The following is a 16760-nucleotide window of genomic DNA, read 5'->3' on the forward strand; positions in this document are numbered from 1 at the left end:
AGGTCCTGGTTAAACGTTTCTTGTATTTTCTCCATTCTATTTCCAAGATTTGGATCATCTTTACTATTATTACCCTGAATTCTTCTTTAGGTAGACTGCCTATTTCCTCTTCATTTGTTTGGCCTGGTGGGTTTTTACGTTGCTCCTTCATCTGCTGCATATTTCTCTGTCTTCTCATGTTGCTTAACTTACTGTGTTTGGAGTCTCCTTTTCACAAGCTGCAGGTTCGTATTCACATTGTTTTTGATGTCTGTGCCCCGTGGGTAAGGTTGTTTCAGTGGTTTGTGTAGGCTTCCTGGTGGAGGGGACTAATGCCTGTGTTCTGGTGGATGAGGCTGGATCTCATCTTTCTGGTGGGCAGGACCACGTCCAGTTGTGTGTTTTGGTGTGTCTGTGAACTTATTATGATTTTAGGCAGCCTCTCTGCTAATGGGTGGGGTTGTGTTCCTGTCCTGCTAGTTGTTTGGCATAGGGTGTCCAGCACTGTCACTTGCTGGTTGTTGAGTGGAGCTGGGTCTTAGCGTTGAGATGGACATCTCTGGGAGAGCTTTTGCCGTTTGATATTATGTGGGCCATGCAGTCTCTGGTGGACCAATGTCCTGAACTCGGCTCTCCCACCTCAGAGGCTCAGGCCTGACACCCGGCCGGAGCACCAAGACCCTGTCAGCTACTCGGCTCAGAAGAAAAGGGAGAAGAAAAAGAAAGGAAAAAATAAAATAGTTACTAAAATAAAAAATAAAAAAATATATTATTAAAAATAAAAATTAAAGACGTAATAAAAAAAAGAAAGAAACAAGAGAATGACCAAACCGAAAAACAAATCCACCAATGATAACAAGTGCTAAAAACTATATGAAAAAAAAAAAAAAGAAAAAATGGACAGACATAACCCTAGGACAAACCATCGAAGAAAAGCTATACAGACAAAATCACACAAAGACGCATACACGTATACAATCAGAAAAAGAAAAGGAGAAAAATATATATACATATAAAGAAAAAAGGAAGAGTGCAACCAAATCAACAAATCTACCAGTGATAATAAGCTCTAAATACTAAATTGAGATAAACATAAAACCAGAAACAAATTAGATGCAGAAAGAAAACCCCAAGTCTGCAGTTGCTCCCAAAGTCCACCACCTCAATTTTGGGATGATTCGTTGACTATTCAGGTATTCCACAGATGCAGGGTACATCAAGTTGATTGTAGAGATTTCATCCACTGCTCCTGAGGCTGCTGGGAGAAATTTCTCTTCTTTGTTTGCACAGCTCCTGGGGTTCAGCTTTGGATTTGGACCCACCTCTGCATGTAGGTTGCCTGAGGGCGTCTGTTCTTTGCCCACACAGGACAGGGTTAAAATAGCAGCTGATTAGGGGGCTCTGGCTCACTCAGGCTGGGGGGGAGGGAAGGGTACAGAATGTGGGGAGAGCCTGTGGCAACAGAGGTTGGTGTGACATTGCACCAGCCTGAGGCGCACCATGTGTCCTCCTGGGGAAGCTGTCCCTGGATGACAGGACCCTGGCAGTGGCGGGCTGCACAGGCTCCTGGGAGGGGACGTGTGGATAGTTACCTGTGCTTGCACACAGGATTCTTAGTGGCTGCAGACTCAGCCTTAGAATCTCATGCCCGTCTCTTGTGTCTGCGCTGATAGCCACAGCTCACGCCCACCTCTGGAGCTCGTTTAGGCGGTGCTCTGAATCCCCTCTCCTCGTAGGCAGTTCTGGACTTTTTCCCAGACTCTCTCCCTGCTATCTGTGGCGCACTACCCCCTTCAGGCTGTGTTCACGCAGCCAACCCTAGTCCTCTCCCTGGGGTCTGACCTCTGAAGCCTCAGCCTCAGCTCCCAGCCCCGCCTGCCCTGGCGGGTGAGCAGACAAGCCTCTTGGGCTGGTGAGTGCTGGTCGGCACTGATCCTCTGTGCAGGAATCTCTCCACTTTGCCCTCCGCACCCCTGTTGCTGCATTCTCGTCCGTGGCTCCAAAGCTTCCCCCCCCCGCCCACCCCTCATCTCCGCCAGTGAAGGGGCTTTCCAGTGTGTGGAACTTTTCCTCCTTCACAGCTCCCTCCCTGAGGTGCAGGTCCCATCGCTATTCTTTTGTCTCTGTTTTTCCTTTTGCCCTACCCAGGTAGGTAGGGAGTTTTTGCCTTTTGGGAAGTCTGAAGTCTTCTGCCAGGGTTCAGTAGGTGTTCTGTAGTTGTTCTACATGTACATGCATTTTTGATGTATTTGTGGGGAGAAAGTTGATCTCCACGTCTTACTCCTCTGCCATCTTGAAGGTCTTCTGAGGGATACTTTTTAGAAACTCATCCTTTAAATTATTGGATCTTTCTGCTGTTCTTCACTTCTGAGAAAATATGGCTAAAGTTGTATGCATATATCCATCATTACTATATCATACAGAGTATTTTCACTGCCCTAAAAATCCTCTATGCTCTACCTATTCATCTCTCCACCTCTCACACCCCAGCATGTCATCAACTGATTTTTGTGTGTGTGTGTGTGCGGTATGTGGGCCTCTCACTGCTGTGGCCTCTCCCATTGCGGAGCACAGGCTCCGGACACACAGGCTCAACAGCCACGGCTCACGGGCCCAGCAGCTCCACGGCATGTGGGATCTTCCCGGACTGGGGCACGAACCCGTGTCCCCTGCTTCGGCAGGCGAACTCTCAACCACTGCGCCACCAGGGAAGCCCCACTGATCTCTTTATTGTCTCCATCTTTTTGACTCTTCCAAAATGTCAAACAGGTAGCCCTTTCAGATTCATTTCTTTCACTTAATATTGATAATATGCATTTAAGGTTCCTCCCTATTTTTCCATGGTTTCATAGCTTCTTTCTTTTTAGCACTGTGTAATATTCCACTGCCCACAGTTTATCTGGTACATGAAAGAAATCTTGGTGCTTCCAAGTTTTGGCAATGACAAATAAAGCTACTATAAACATCCTCATTCAGGACTTTTTTTTTTAATTAATTTTTTATTAGTCATCCATTCTATGCACATCAGTGTATACATGTCAATACCAATCTCCCAATTCATCACACCACAACCCCAACACCTTGCCGCTTTCCCCACTTGGTGTCCATACGTTTTTTCTCTATTTCTGTGTCTCAATTTCTGCTCTGCAAATGGGTTCATGTGTACCATTTTCTACGTTCCACACATATGCGTTAATATACGATATTTGTTTCTTTCTGACTTACTTAACTCTGTATGACAGTTTCTAGATGCATCCACGTCTAAAAATGACCCAATTTCGTTCCTGTTTATGGCTGAGTAATATTCCATTGTATACATGTACCCCAACTTCTTTATCCATTTGTCTGTCGATGGGCATTTAGGTTGCTTCCATGACCTGGCTATTGTAAATAGTGCTGCAATGAATACTGGGTTGCATGTGTCTTTTTGAATTATGGTTTTCTCAAGGTATATGCCCAGTAGTAGGATTGCTGGGTCATATGGTAATTCTATTTTTAGTTCTTTAAGGAACCTCCATACTGTTCTCCATAGTGGCTGTATCAATTTACATTCCCACCAACAGTGCAAGAGGGTTCCCTTTTCTCCACACCCTCTCCAGCATTTGTTGTTTATAGATTTTCTGATGATGCCATTCTAACTGGTGTGGGGTGATAACTCATTGTAGTTCTGATTTGCATTTCTCTAATAATTAGTTATGTTGAGCAGCTTTTTATGTACTTCCTGGCCATCTGTATGTCTTCTTTGGAGAAATACCTATTTAGCTCTTCTGCCCATTTTTGGATTTGGTTGTTTTTTTTAATATTGAGCTGCATGAGCTGTTTATATATTTTGGAGATTAATCCTTTGTGCATTGATTCCTTTGCAAATATTTTCTCCCATTGTGAGAGTTGTCTTTTCATCTTGTTTATGGTTTCCTTTGCTGTGCAAAAGCTTTTAAGTTTCATTAGGTCCCATTTATTTCTTTTTGTTTTTATTTCCATTACTCTAGGAGGTGGATCAAAAAAGATATTCCTGTGATTTATGTCAAAGAGTTTTCTTCCTATGTTTTTCTCTGAGAGTTTTATAGTGTGCGGTCTTACATTTAGGTCTCTAATCCATTTTGAGTTTATTTTTCTGTATGGTATTAGGGAGTGTTCTAATTTCATTCTTTTACATGTAGCTGTCCAGTTTTCCCAGCACCACTTATTGAAGAGACTGTCTTTTCTCCATTGTATAACCTTGCCTCCTTTGTCATAGATTAGTTAACCATAGGTGTGTGGGTTTCTCTCTGGGCTTTCTATCCTGTTCCATTGATCTATATTTCTGTTTTTGTGCCAGTACCATACTGTCTTGATTACTGTAGCTTTGTAGTATAGTCTGAAGTCAGGGAGTCTGATTCCTCCAGCTCCACTGTTTTCCCTCAAGACTGCTCTGGCTACTCGGGGTCTTTTGTGTCTCCATACAAATTTTAAGACTTTTTGTTCTAGTTCTGTAAAAAATGCCATTGGTAATTTGATAGGGATTGCATTGAATCTGTAGATTGCTTTCGGTAGTATACTCATTTTCACAATGTTGATTCTTCCAATCCAAGAACATGGTATATTTCTCCATCTGTTTGTGTCATCTTTAATTTCTTTCATCAGTGTCTTACACTTTTCTGCATACAAGAATTTTGTCTCCCTAGGTAGGTTTATTCCTAGGCATTTTACTCTTTTTGTTGCAATGTTAAATGGGAGTGTTTCCTTAATTCCTCTTTCAGATCTTTCATCATTAGTGTAGAGGAATGCAAGATATTTCTGTGCATTAGTTTTGTATCCTGCAACTTTACCAAATTCATTGATTAACTCTAGTAGTTTTCTGGTGGCATCATTAGGATTCTCTATGTATAGTATCATGTCATCTGCAAACAGTGACAGTTTTACTTTTTCTTTTCCAGTTTGTATTCCTTTTTTTACTTTTTGCTTCTCTGATTGCCATGGCTAGGACTTCCAAAACTATGTTGAATACTAGTGGTGAGAGTGGACATCCTTGTCTTGTTCCTGATCTTAGAGGAAATGCTTTCAGTTTTTCACCATTGAGAATGATGTTTACTGCGGGTTTATTGTATATGGCCTTTATTATGTTAAAGTAGCTTCCTTCTACGCCCACTTTCTGGAGAGTTTTTATGATAAATGGGTGTTGAATTTTGTCAAAAGCTTCTTCTGCATCTATTGAGATGATCATATGGGTTTTGTTCTTCAATTTGTTAATATGGTGTATCACATTGAGTGATTTGCATATATTGAAGAATCCTTGCATCTCTGGGATAAACCCCACTTGATCATGGTGTATGATCCTTTTAATATGTTGTTGGATTCTGTTTGCTAGTGTTTTCTTGAGGATTTTTCATCTATATTCATCAGTGATATTGGTCTGTAATTTTCTGTTTTTGTACTATCTTTGGTTTTGGTATCAGGGTGATGGTGGCCTCATAGAATGAGTTTGGGTGTTTTCCTTCCTCTGCAACATTTTAGAAGAGTTTGAGAAGAACGGGTGTTAGCTCTTCTTTAAATGTTTGATAGAATTCACCTGTGAAGCCATCTGGTCCTGGACTTTTGTTTGTTAGAAGACTTTTAATCACAGTTTCAATTTCATTACTTGTGATTGGTCTGTTCCTATTTTCTGTTTCTTCCTGTTCAGTCTTGGAAGGCTATACCTTTCTAAGAATTTGTCCATTTCTTGAAGGTTGCGCATTTTATAGGAACAGAGTTGCTTGTAGTAGCCTCTTAAGATGCTTTGTATTTCTGTCGTGTCTGTTGTAACTTCTCCTTTTTCATTTCTAATTTTATTGATTTGAATCCTCTCCCTCTCTTTCTTGATGAGTCTGGCTAATGGTTTATCAATTCTGTTTACCTTCTCAAAGAACCACCTTTTAGTTTTACTGATCTTTGCTATTGTTTTCTTTGTTTCTATTTCATTTATTTCTGCTCCAATCTTTATGATTTCTTTCCTTCTACTAACTTTGGGTTTTGTTTGTTCTTCTTTCTCTAGTTCCTTTAGGTGTAACGTTAGATTATTTGAGATTTTTCTTGTTTCTTGAGGTCGGCTTATATAGCTATAAACTTCCCTCTTAAAACTGCTTTTGCTGCATTCCATAGGTTTTGGATCGTTGTGTTTTCATTGTCATTTGTCTCTAGGTATATTTTGATTTCCTCTGTGATTTCTTCAGTGATCTCTTGGTTATTTAATAATGTATTGTTTAGCCTCCATGTGTTTGTGTTTTTTACGGTTTTTTCCCTGTAATTCATTTCTAATCTCATAGCGTTGTGGTCAGAAAAGATGCTTCATATGATTTCAGTTTTGTTAAATTTACTGAGGTTTGATTTGTGACCCAAAATGTGATCTATCCTGGAGAATGTTCCATGCACACTTGAGGAGAGAGTGTAATCTGCTGGTTTTGGATGGAATGTCCTAAAAATACCAATTAAATCTATCTGGTCTGTTGTGCCATTTAAAGCTTGTGTTTCCTTATTAATTTTCTGTTTGGATGATCTGTCCATTGGTGTAAGTGAAGTGTTAAAGTCCCCCACTATTACTGTGTTACTGTTAATTTCCTCTTTTAGAGCTGTTAGCAGTTGCCTTACGTATTGAGGTGCTCCTATGTTGGGTGCATATATATTTATAATTGTTCTATATTCTTCTTGGAGTCATCCCTTGATCATTACGTAGTGTCCTTCCTTATCTCTTGTAATATTCTTTATTTTAAAGTCTATTTTATTTGATATGACTATTGCTACTTCAGCTTTCTTTTGATTTCCATTTGCATGGAATATCTTTTTCCAACCCCTCACTTTCAGTCTGTATGTGTCCCTAGATCTGAACTGGGTCTCTTATAGACAGCATATATATGGGTCTTGTTTTTGTATCCATTCAGCAAGCCTGTGTCTTTTGGTTGGAGCATTTAATCCATTCACGTTTAAGGTCATTATCGATATGTATGTTCCTATGACCATTTTCTTAATTGTTTTGGGTCTGTTTTTGTAGATCCTTTTCTTCTCTTGTGTTTCCCACTTAGAGAAGTTCCTTTAGCATTTGCTGTAGAGCTGGTTTGGTGGTGTTGAATTCTTTTAGCTTTTGCTTCTCTGTAAAGCTTTTGATTTCTCCATCAAATCTGAATGAGATCCTTACTGGGCAGAGTAATCTTGGTTGTAGGTTCTTCCCTTTCATCACTCTATCATGCCACTCCCTTCTGGCTTGTAGAGTTTCTGCTGAGAAATCCTCTGTTAACCTTATGTTAACCTTATGGGAGTTCCCTTGTATGTTATTTGTCGTTTTTCCCTTGCTGCTTTCAATAATGTTTTTGTCTTTAATTTTTGCCAATTTGATTACTATGTGTCTCGGCATGTTTCTCCTTGGGTTTATCATGTATGGGACTCTCTGTGCTTCTTGGACTGGGTGGCTATTTCTTTCCCCATGTTACAGAAGTTTTCAACTATAATCTCTTAAAATATTTTCTCAGGTCCTTTCTCTCTCTCTTCTCCTACTGGGTCCCCTATAATGCGAATGTTGTTGCATTTAATGTTGTCCCAGAGGTCTCTTAAGCTGTCTTCATTTCTTTTCATTCTTTTTTCTTTATTCTTTTCCACAGCAGTGAATTCTACCATTCTGTCTTCCAGGTCACTTATTCGTTCTTCTGCCTCAGTTATTCTGCTATTGATTCCTTCTAGTGTATTTTTCATTTCAGTTATTGTATTGTTCATCTGTTTGTTTGTTCTTTATTTCTTCTAGGTCTTTGTTAAACATTTCTTTCCTCTTCTCAATCTTTGCCTCCATTCTTTTTCCAAGGTCCTGGATCATCTTCACTATCATTATTCTGAATTCTTTTTCTGGAAGATTGCCTATCTTAATTTCATTTGGTTGTTTTTCTGGGGTTTTATCTTGTTCCTTCAGCTGGTACACAGCCCTCTACCTTTTCATCTTGTCTATCTTTGTGTGAATGTGGGTTTTGTCCCACAGGCTGCAGGACTGTAGTTCTTCTTGCTTCTGCTCTCTGCCCTCTGGTGGATGAGGCTATGTAAGAGGCTTGTTGAAGGTTCCTGATGGGAGGGACTGGTGGTGGATAGAGCTGTCTGTTGCTCTGGTGGGGAGAGTTCAATAAAACTTTAATCCACTTGTTTGCTGATGGGTGGGGCTGGGTTCCCTCCCTGTTGGTTGTTTGGCCTGAGGCGACCCAATACTGGAGCCTACCCAGGCTCTTTGGTGGAGCTAATGGCAGACTCAGGGAGGGCTCACGCCAAGGGGTACTTCCCAGACTTCTGCTGCCAGTGTCCTTGTCCTTTGGTGAGCCACAGTTGCCCCCTGCCTCTGCAGGAGACCCTCCAACACTAGCAGGTAGGTCTGGTTCAGTCTCCTATGGGGTCACTGCTCCTTCCCCTGGATCCCAATGTGCACACTACTTTGTGTGTGTCCTCCAAGAGTGGAGTCTCTGTTTCCCCCAGTCCTGTCGAAGTCCTGCAATCAAATCCCTCTGCCTTCAAAGTCTGATTCTCTAGGAATTCCTCCTCCTGTTGTCAGACCCCCAGGTTGGGAAGCCTGATGTGGGGCTCAGAACCTTTACTCCAGTGGGTGACTTCTGTGGTATAAGTGTTCTCCAGTTTGCGAGTCACCCACCCAGCAGTTATGGGATTTGATTTTATTGTGATAGCGTCCCTCCTACCATCTCATTGTGGCTTCTCCTTTGTCTTTGCATGTGGGGTATCTTTTTTGGTGAGTTCCAGTGTCTTCCTGTCGATGACTGTTCAGCAGTTAGTTGTGATTCCGGTGTTCTCGAAAGAGGGAGCAGAGCATGTCCTTCTATCCTGCCATCTTGAACCAACCTCAGGACATGTTTTAAACTCCTTTGGGTAGACACAAAGGAGCACAATTCTTGGGCCATATGTTAAGAGTATGTTTAGTTTTGTAAGAAACTGCCAAACTATCCTCCAAAATGGCTGTACCAGCTTGCATTCCCCCCAGCAATGTATGGGAATACCTATTGCTACACATCCTCACCAGCATTTGGTGTTGTCAGTGTTTTGGATTTTGGCATTGGAGTAGGTGTGCTGTGGTACCTCTTTGTTATTTTAATTTGCATCTCCTTGATGACATATGATGTGAAGCATCTTTTCATATACATATTTGATATCTGTATATCTTCTTTGGTGAGGTGTCTTGTTTAGGTCTTTGGCCCATATTTTAATCAGGTTGTTTCCTTTCTTCTTGTTGAGTTTTAAGAGTTCTTTGTATATTTTGTATAACTGTTGTTTATGAGATGGACCTTCTACAAATATTTCCTCCCAGTCTGCGGCTTATCTTCTCATTCTCTTGACATTGTCTTTCAGAGAGCAAAAGTTTTAATGAAGCCTAGCTTATCAGTTATTTCTTTCATAGATTATGCCTTTGGTGGTAAAGCTAAGAAGTCATCTTCATATCCAAAGTCATCTAGATTTTCCCCTATGTTATCTTCCAGGAGTTTTATAGTTTTGTGTTTTACATTTAGGTATGTGATCAATTTTGAGTTCATATTTGTGAAGGGTGTTAGGTCTGTGTCTAGATTTATTTTTTTGCAGATGGATGTCCAGTTATTCCAGCATCATTCATTGAAGATACTGTCTTTGCTCCATTGTATTGCCTTTACTCCTTTGTCGAAGATCAGTTGACTATATTTATGTGGGTCTATTTCTGGGCTCTCTATTGTCTTGTACTGATCTATTTTTCTATTGTTTTGTTAATACCGCATTGTCTTGATTACTGTAGCTTTACAGTAAGTCTTGAAGTCAGATATTATCAATCTTCCAATATTGTTTTTCTCCTTCAATATTGTGATGGCTACTTGGGGTTATACATGCTTAGAATTGGGGAGTAAAAAGTCTATACTTGGTTTGATTTATAAATTATGTCATGGCATAAAAATAATATCCTAGATACTTAGAGATGTAGCTTATCAAGATTTGGCTTATCAAGATGCCTCCCTCTCAAGAAAATTTTGAGTCATTGTATTTTAGACTCTGGAAGTAGAATAGTTAATATATCAAAGGGTAGTGTGGGTAGCAATGGATAGAAAAGCAAATGGAAAACACATATCTAAGGGCTCTTTAGATGAGAAAAAAATCACATGCCTTATTTCTTCAAAGACGAATTACACAAAGCGAGATAAATACATAGATACACAAATATTAAGAAGACAATATATGTTCTAAGTAGAAAAAAGTAATATTTAAAAAATATACTGTACATTATGTACAGTATATTTTATTTATATATTATTTATTTATAAATTATTACATTATTTATAGTCATTGAAATTACTTAGTGAGTTATGCGGTATTCTTTTCCTTTACATATGAGTCTCAGAGACATGAAGCGATTTGTCCAAGACCATGCAGAACTGGGATTCCAATTAGACTTCCCTGGCTCCAAAGCCCACCTTCTTTGTACTATGTCATGTATCATAGTTTTTGTGTTTTTTCAAATGAAAATTTTCACTGAATTTTTTTTATTTTAATAGCTCACTATATACGTCCAGCCAGAGCAAAAGCACACAGCTGAATATGCTGCAAATATAACTAAAAGTGTGTTTGATTATTTTGAAGACTACTTCGCTATGGATTATGCTCTTCCTAAATTAGGTGAGAACCATATTTTATTTTCTTGTTTTTAATATTGCTTTTGTTTTCACTTAAGTTAACTCATTTCCTCCAGCTTTAGCATCCTTAGTTAATGGTCATCCCTTAGTCTTTTCATCATATGCCTATACTATGTATCTAATACTTACTAGATGCTGAAAGATTCTTTCTGGATTCCTCTAAGAATAATGTCTATACTCTGTTCTTACCTGATGAATGTATAGTATTTTATTTCCAAATAAAGATTGAAGTATATACATAAAACTGCAGACATTGATAATGATGGAACCAGAAAGAGCAACCTAGATCAGCTGATTTCAAAATTAGTACCCATCCCAATAGCTTACATTAATAAATAATAGGGATAAATAATGCTGTCAGAGTCCCATGTACTTCCAGTCTTTCCACTGTTGTACAAGACTAATTCTAGATTCTTCAGCAGTTAAAATGAACTGGTGCTCCTTCCATAAGTATTTTTTCTAATAAGGAGGATGTGGGGAACATGTTTTCTTTTTAAAATAAAAATAGTGCTATAATCAAAATGGTATGGATATGACACTTCTATCAACAGCAGAAATGCTTTAATAGTAAGCTTGAGTGGTATTAGCAAAGACTTTAAATGTAACACCCATATAGATGTCTGTAGGGATGAAATGAAGGCAACAAGAAAACCAACAAACCAACAATCGACTTCTCTATTTCTGTTTCTTCCCTTACTTTAATAAATTACCAATGCAAAGCAACTGGAATGTCAAATTCTCTACATGGGAATGTCTGTGGCTCTGAGCAACTTTGTGGATGCTCCGGGTTTTTTTCTTTTTTTTTTTATTGCTTAACAAATATTAGAGAAGGAAACAGGAAGAGAAACAACTTTCCACAAAATCAGAATAACATCTAATAAAATGTTAATCACATTAATTTAAAAGCCTTTTTCTCTTTATCTCTCTTGTACCACCCATGATAACCTGGAAAGTGGAAATCTCACAAATTTATTTTTCTGTTCTCTTTTCTTCCTCCCTCTCTCCCATATTCTTCTTCTTCGTACTTTTATATGCATTTTCAACTCTTTCAGAATTGACTCTTAGACTTTCCTCACAATTGATTACTGCATTTATCCACCCCCTAAATTAAACGCACTGGAATTAATTAATTATAATGTCAATACTCACCAAAGAAATGAGGTTTAAAAAAATTCCTTTTGTTCATGGGTTAGGTACAAATTACACTCTGTAACATTATGGAGAATACTGGCCCTTGGGGGAAATATTTCTCCAAACTTTAAGAGGTACTCTGTGACAAAATAACCAAACCTAAGAATGAAAATAACACTAAAAGTAAACTACTGCTGTAATTCTGACCTCCATTTAAGATGTATCCATTTTCATTCTTTTTATAAAAAGCTTTAAGAATCTTTATTTTAACCATAAAGAAAGGACCTTTTCTTTATGTTAGATGAAAATTTAATTTATTTTCATTTATGTGCCTAATTTAAATTATATGTAATAATAAATCCCATGCTTATTATAGTTCATTAACTGGAGAAGCTGCATTCTGTCCACCAATCCAACTGAAACTTTTCTGTTTTGGGATTTAACATAGAACTGATCAACACTGCCTCTTTCTGTCAGATAGCATGTCTACCATTATAGGTCCCAGCAAAAATAAGTACTAGAAAGTCTAGATTGAATTCAACATTTTAGACCTGGAAGGGAATTTCCAGAGAATATAGTCAATTCCATGTTGATCCAACTAATTTAATACATACATACAAGTGGATGGTAAGCTATTCAATTAGTAGGGAATCTGGTTGACCACAAATTGTACAGAATTAGGGAAAAAGTGGAATTTTGTGTTCTCTAATAATCTGTTTCCTTGGACAGAAATATATTTCTACACACTTGGAAGCTCTGTACTTCTAAGACCTCATTTGAAAACTTCATTCTCTTATTCCTTACAGCATACCCCCCCAAACAGAAGATTGGTATTATCTAAGTGAAAGTCATGGGGGAAAAAAGCAAATAAAAATGAAATACAGAAAGGAACAAAAGACATAAAATTATAGAAGACTTGAACAGAGCATTGCCAATAGTATTCTTAAAAAATAAAAGACACATTGATATCTGGAGCCAACAGGAAGAGTTCCATGGATATTCTGAGTGCATTAAAGACTGAAAAGTTTACACAAATAGATGATTGTTTTTCACTCTGAGAAATTATTTTTAGTCTTTTAAAAAACGTTCACCTGAAGAACTTAATTTGGTAACAAGTGTTATGAACAAAATGGAAAGAATGTATTTCTCACTGGACTCTTTTTCCATAGATAAAATCGCTATTCCAGATTTTGGCACTGGGGCTATGGAGAACTGGGGACTCATCACTTACAGAGAAACAAACCTGCTTTATGACCCTAATGAATCAGCCTCATCAAACCAACAGAGGGTGGCCACTGTGGTTGCCCATGAACTTGTGCATCAGGTATAGAATCTTAGCACCAACTTAGCTTATTTTAAAAAGTGGCTTAAGACCACAGGAATGATTGAAATTATAACTTAGCAAATAAAAAGTAGCCAACCCAGAAAATCCTGCTTGAAAGTCTTTCTTACTGCTAATAAACATTTTACCATAAAGAAACTTTTAAGACACATTGTTCTGCCTTTAGTAAATACACAAGGTTTTCCTATAACTTTAAATATTCCCAGTACTACCAAAATGAAGACAATAAGGAGAATTTCAGATCACTTAAAAACCAGGAGAAATAAAGCAGGAAATAAATGCTAAGTATGATGTCTGCCACTTTTGTGTCAAGTGACAAAATTTGCATGAACAAATGAATGTACTGAAATTTTCTAGGCCTTTCTACCAAAGGCATGAGAATTTAACCCTCTTTCTTGCTTATAATTTCAGTGGTTTGGAAATACTGTGACCATGGAATGGTGGGAAGACTTGTGGTTAAACGAAGGGTTTGCTTCCTTCTTTGAGTTCCTGGGAGTAGACCATGCAGAAAAAGAGTGGCAAATGGTGAGCCCTAAACATATAAGTTCCAAATCTCTGTTTTCCTCATGTCAAGCTGATTGAAGCCTTTGGACTATGACAGTGGCCCTGAGTTTGGGGCCAAGTGCAGTATTGAATTGGGAATTCCATTGGGAGGCTGGGGTGGAACCAGCTACGTCCACTGAACTACACCATGCTCAGAGCCTATGCCCAGGCCCTAGAGGGCAATTGACCACCACGAGCCAAGAATGTGGTTGGTAGAGTCATTCAACAACACGTGCCAGGGCAGGAAAAAAATATCTAGCTTAGACAATGCCAACTCTGTGTTCAAGAAATTATCTGTAGTGCTAACCCTTTGAAAAATGCCCAAGCCTAATTTTATAAATGACTTCCCTTACACAGGTTGCTGAAATGACACGGTAAAGAGATAAACGCATAAACTTAGTAGTTAGACTCAGGTTCAAATCTTGCACACATCATTTCTTAGATGCATTACAGGGAATGTGACCTCGAGCAAGTTACATATCCTGAGTCAGTTCTCTCCTCTATGAAAGAAGAACACTGTTCTCTGTATTGTAAGCTTAAAAGCTTCCAAAATGTACATGTAATTACTATTATTATTCTGTGTCTCTGAGGGGCCTGGAACAGAGGTTTCTATGAACTCTGAAGATATTTTTCCCAAAAAGCTACACCTGTTTTCATCTGTATTTAGGTGGTGTATTCTTATCAGTTTGTATGTATAAAAGTGTAAGTGTGTGGTTATGTGAAAGTAGCATTGCAGGAGGTTGTGTACTGTATAGACTACTGCCCTCCACTGGATACAATAAGAAGAGTGTTAGATGCTCGCAGCCCTTGCCGTTTTCACAACCTGCTTTAAAAAGTGAAAAAAGTTAAACTGGTGAACGCAAAGTCCACCAATTTAAGTGTAAATCTCATTCAAAACACCTTCACAGAAACACCCACAATAATGTTTGAGCAAATACCTCGGTACCATGGCCCCATCAATCAATGTGACATAAAATTAACCATCCCAAATATCTAAAATTTAAAAGACTGATAATACCAAATGTAGGTAAATTTGTGGAGCAATTTCAAGTCACATACATTGCTGGTAGACATGATACAGTCACCCTTGAAAATAGTGTGACCACTTCTTATAAGTTAAACATACATTTATCATATAATCCAGCAATCCTACTCCAAGAGACATGAAAACACTTGTCCACACAAAACCTGCATGTAAATGCACATAATGGGAATATTCATAATAGCCAACTGCTAGAAACAACTCAAATTTATAAATAAATTGTAGCATATTGATACAATAGAATACTACTCAACAGTAGAAGGAGCAAATTACTGGTAAAGTAACATTGTGGATGAATCTCTAAAGCATTTGCTATGTGGAAAAAGGCATCTGTGAATGACTACATACTGAATGAGTCCATTTATTTGACATTATAGAAAAGACAAAACTATAGGAATAAAATATATATCACTGGTTGTCAGGGACTAAGGTGAAAGGAGGAGACAGACTGAAAAAGGATTCAAGGGAACTTTTGGGGGTAAGAAATTTTTCCATATCTTGACTATGATTGTAGTTAAGATTGTTTATATCTGTCAAAACTCATCAAACTGTCTACTTTAAGAGGGTAAATTTTAATAATGTAAATTATATTTCAAAAAACAACTTTTAAAAAATGGACCAAGAAAAGCATTAATTAAATTATAAAATTAATTAAACAATTAACTTCTAATAAATGTCTTCAGGTTATAAAAACTGAAATTACTGAAAAAATGTTCAATTAGTATTTGGTATTGCATCCTTATTATTTTCTCATATCACAAAAGTATACTTTGAGAACAAGTCAGTCTATAAATTAAAACTGAAAGATAAAAAAAAGTGAAAAAGTTAATTTGCAACAATTGCTTCTTTAAAATTTAATCTACATTGTGGTTTTTCAAGGATGGAACTATTGACATTTGGGCCAGATAATTCTTTGTTGTGGGGACTGTCCTGTGTATTGTAGGGTATTTAGCAGCATCCCTGGCCTGTATCTATTAGATGCCAGTAACCCTCCACCCCAGCTGTGAAACCAAAAATGTCTCCATAAGATGGTGTGGAGAAAACAGAACCCTCTTACTCTGTTGGTGGGAATGAAAGTTGGTGCAGCCACTATGGAAAACAGTATGGAAGTTCCTCAGAAAACTAAAAATAAAACTACCACATGCTCCAGCAATCCCACTCCTGGACGTATACCTGGACAAAACCATAAATCAAAGAGATACATGCACCCCTATGTTCACAGCAGCACTATTCACAATAGCCAACACATGGAAACAACCTAAATGTTCATCAAAAGATGAATGGATAAAGACGATGTTGTACATATATACAATGGAATATTACTCAGCTATAAAAAAGAATGAAATAATGCCATTTGCAGCAACACGGATGCAACTAGAGATGATCACACTAAGTCAGTCAGACAGAGAAGGACAGATACCATATGATATCTAAAATATGGCACAATGAACTTATCTACAAAACAGAAATGGACTCACAGACATAGAGAACAGACTTGTGGTTGCCAAGGGGTAGGAGAGGGAGAGGGATGGACTGAGAGTTTGGGGTTAGTAGATGCAAACTATTACATTTAGGATGGATAAACAACAAGGTCCTGCTGTATAGCACAGGGAACTATATCCAGTCCCCTGGGATAAATCATAATGGAAAAGAATATAAAAAATAATGTATGTATGTGTATAACTGAGTCACTTTGCTGTACAGTAGAAATTAGCATGACATTGTAAATCAACAATACTTCAATTAAAAAAAGAGAGAAAACAAGAGAAAAATGTCTCCACATATTGTCAGATGTCATCTGAATGATAAAATGTCCCCTAGTTGAGGACCATTCCTCTATGTTGAAAATCGCTGATTTCATAATTTATTGAAATTAAACTATATAAATGAAAAATTATTTTGTCCTGTATTTTCTATAAAGTAACATTTCTTATATCAAGATGTATTGTTTATGTAATATATTGTATATGTAATATTATAACATTCCATTTTTAGTGTTTCAAAAACAATTAAATATTGGAAAAATTTAGTATGCAGTTCTTAAATGAAATTTAATCATACGATCCAACTCATTCATTCT

General features: G+C 37.8%; 1 protein-coding gene and 1 long non-coding RNA gene across 2 annotated transcripts in view; one reads left to right on the forward strand and one right to left on the reverse strand.

Moving 5' to 3' along the window:
- LOC309822157 overlaps positions 1 to 16760 on the reverse strand; it is a 163660-nt gene that overhangs the window by 71534 nt on the left and 75366 nt on the right. The gene's annotated exons all lie outside the window — the stretch shown is intronic.
- Positions 1 to 16760, forward strand: part of ENPEP (glutamyl aminopeptidase) — a 109320-nt gene that overhangs the window by 35478 nt on the left and 57082 nt on the right. The window contains exons 4-6 of the mRNA XM_082653865.1: positions 10485 to 10605; positions 12923 to 13077; positions 13507 to 13620. Of these exons, the coding sequence (XP_082509991.1) occupies positions 10485 to 10605; positions 12923 to 13077; positions 13507 to 13620 (390 nt within the window). The remainder of the gene's footprint in view (positions 1 to 10484; positions 10606 to 12922; positions 13078 to 13506; positions 13621 to 16760) is intronic.

The sequence above is a fragment of the Grampus griseus genome, assembly GCF_964374135.1.
Source record: "Grampus griseus genome assembly, chromosome: 4".
Classification (NCBI taxonomy): Eukaryota; Metazoa; Chordata; class Mammalia; order Artiodactyla; family Delphinidae; genus Grampus; species Grampus griseus.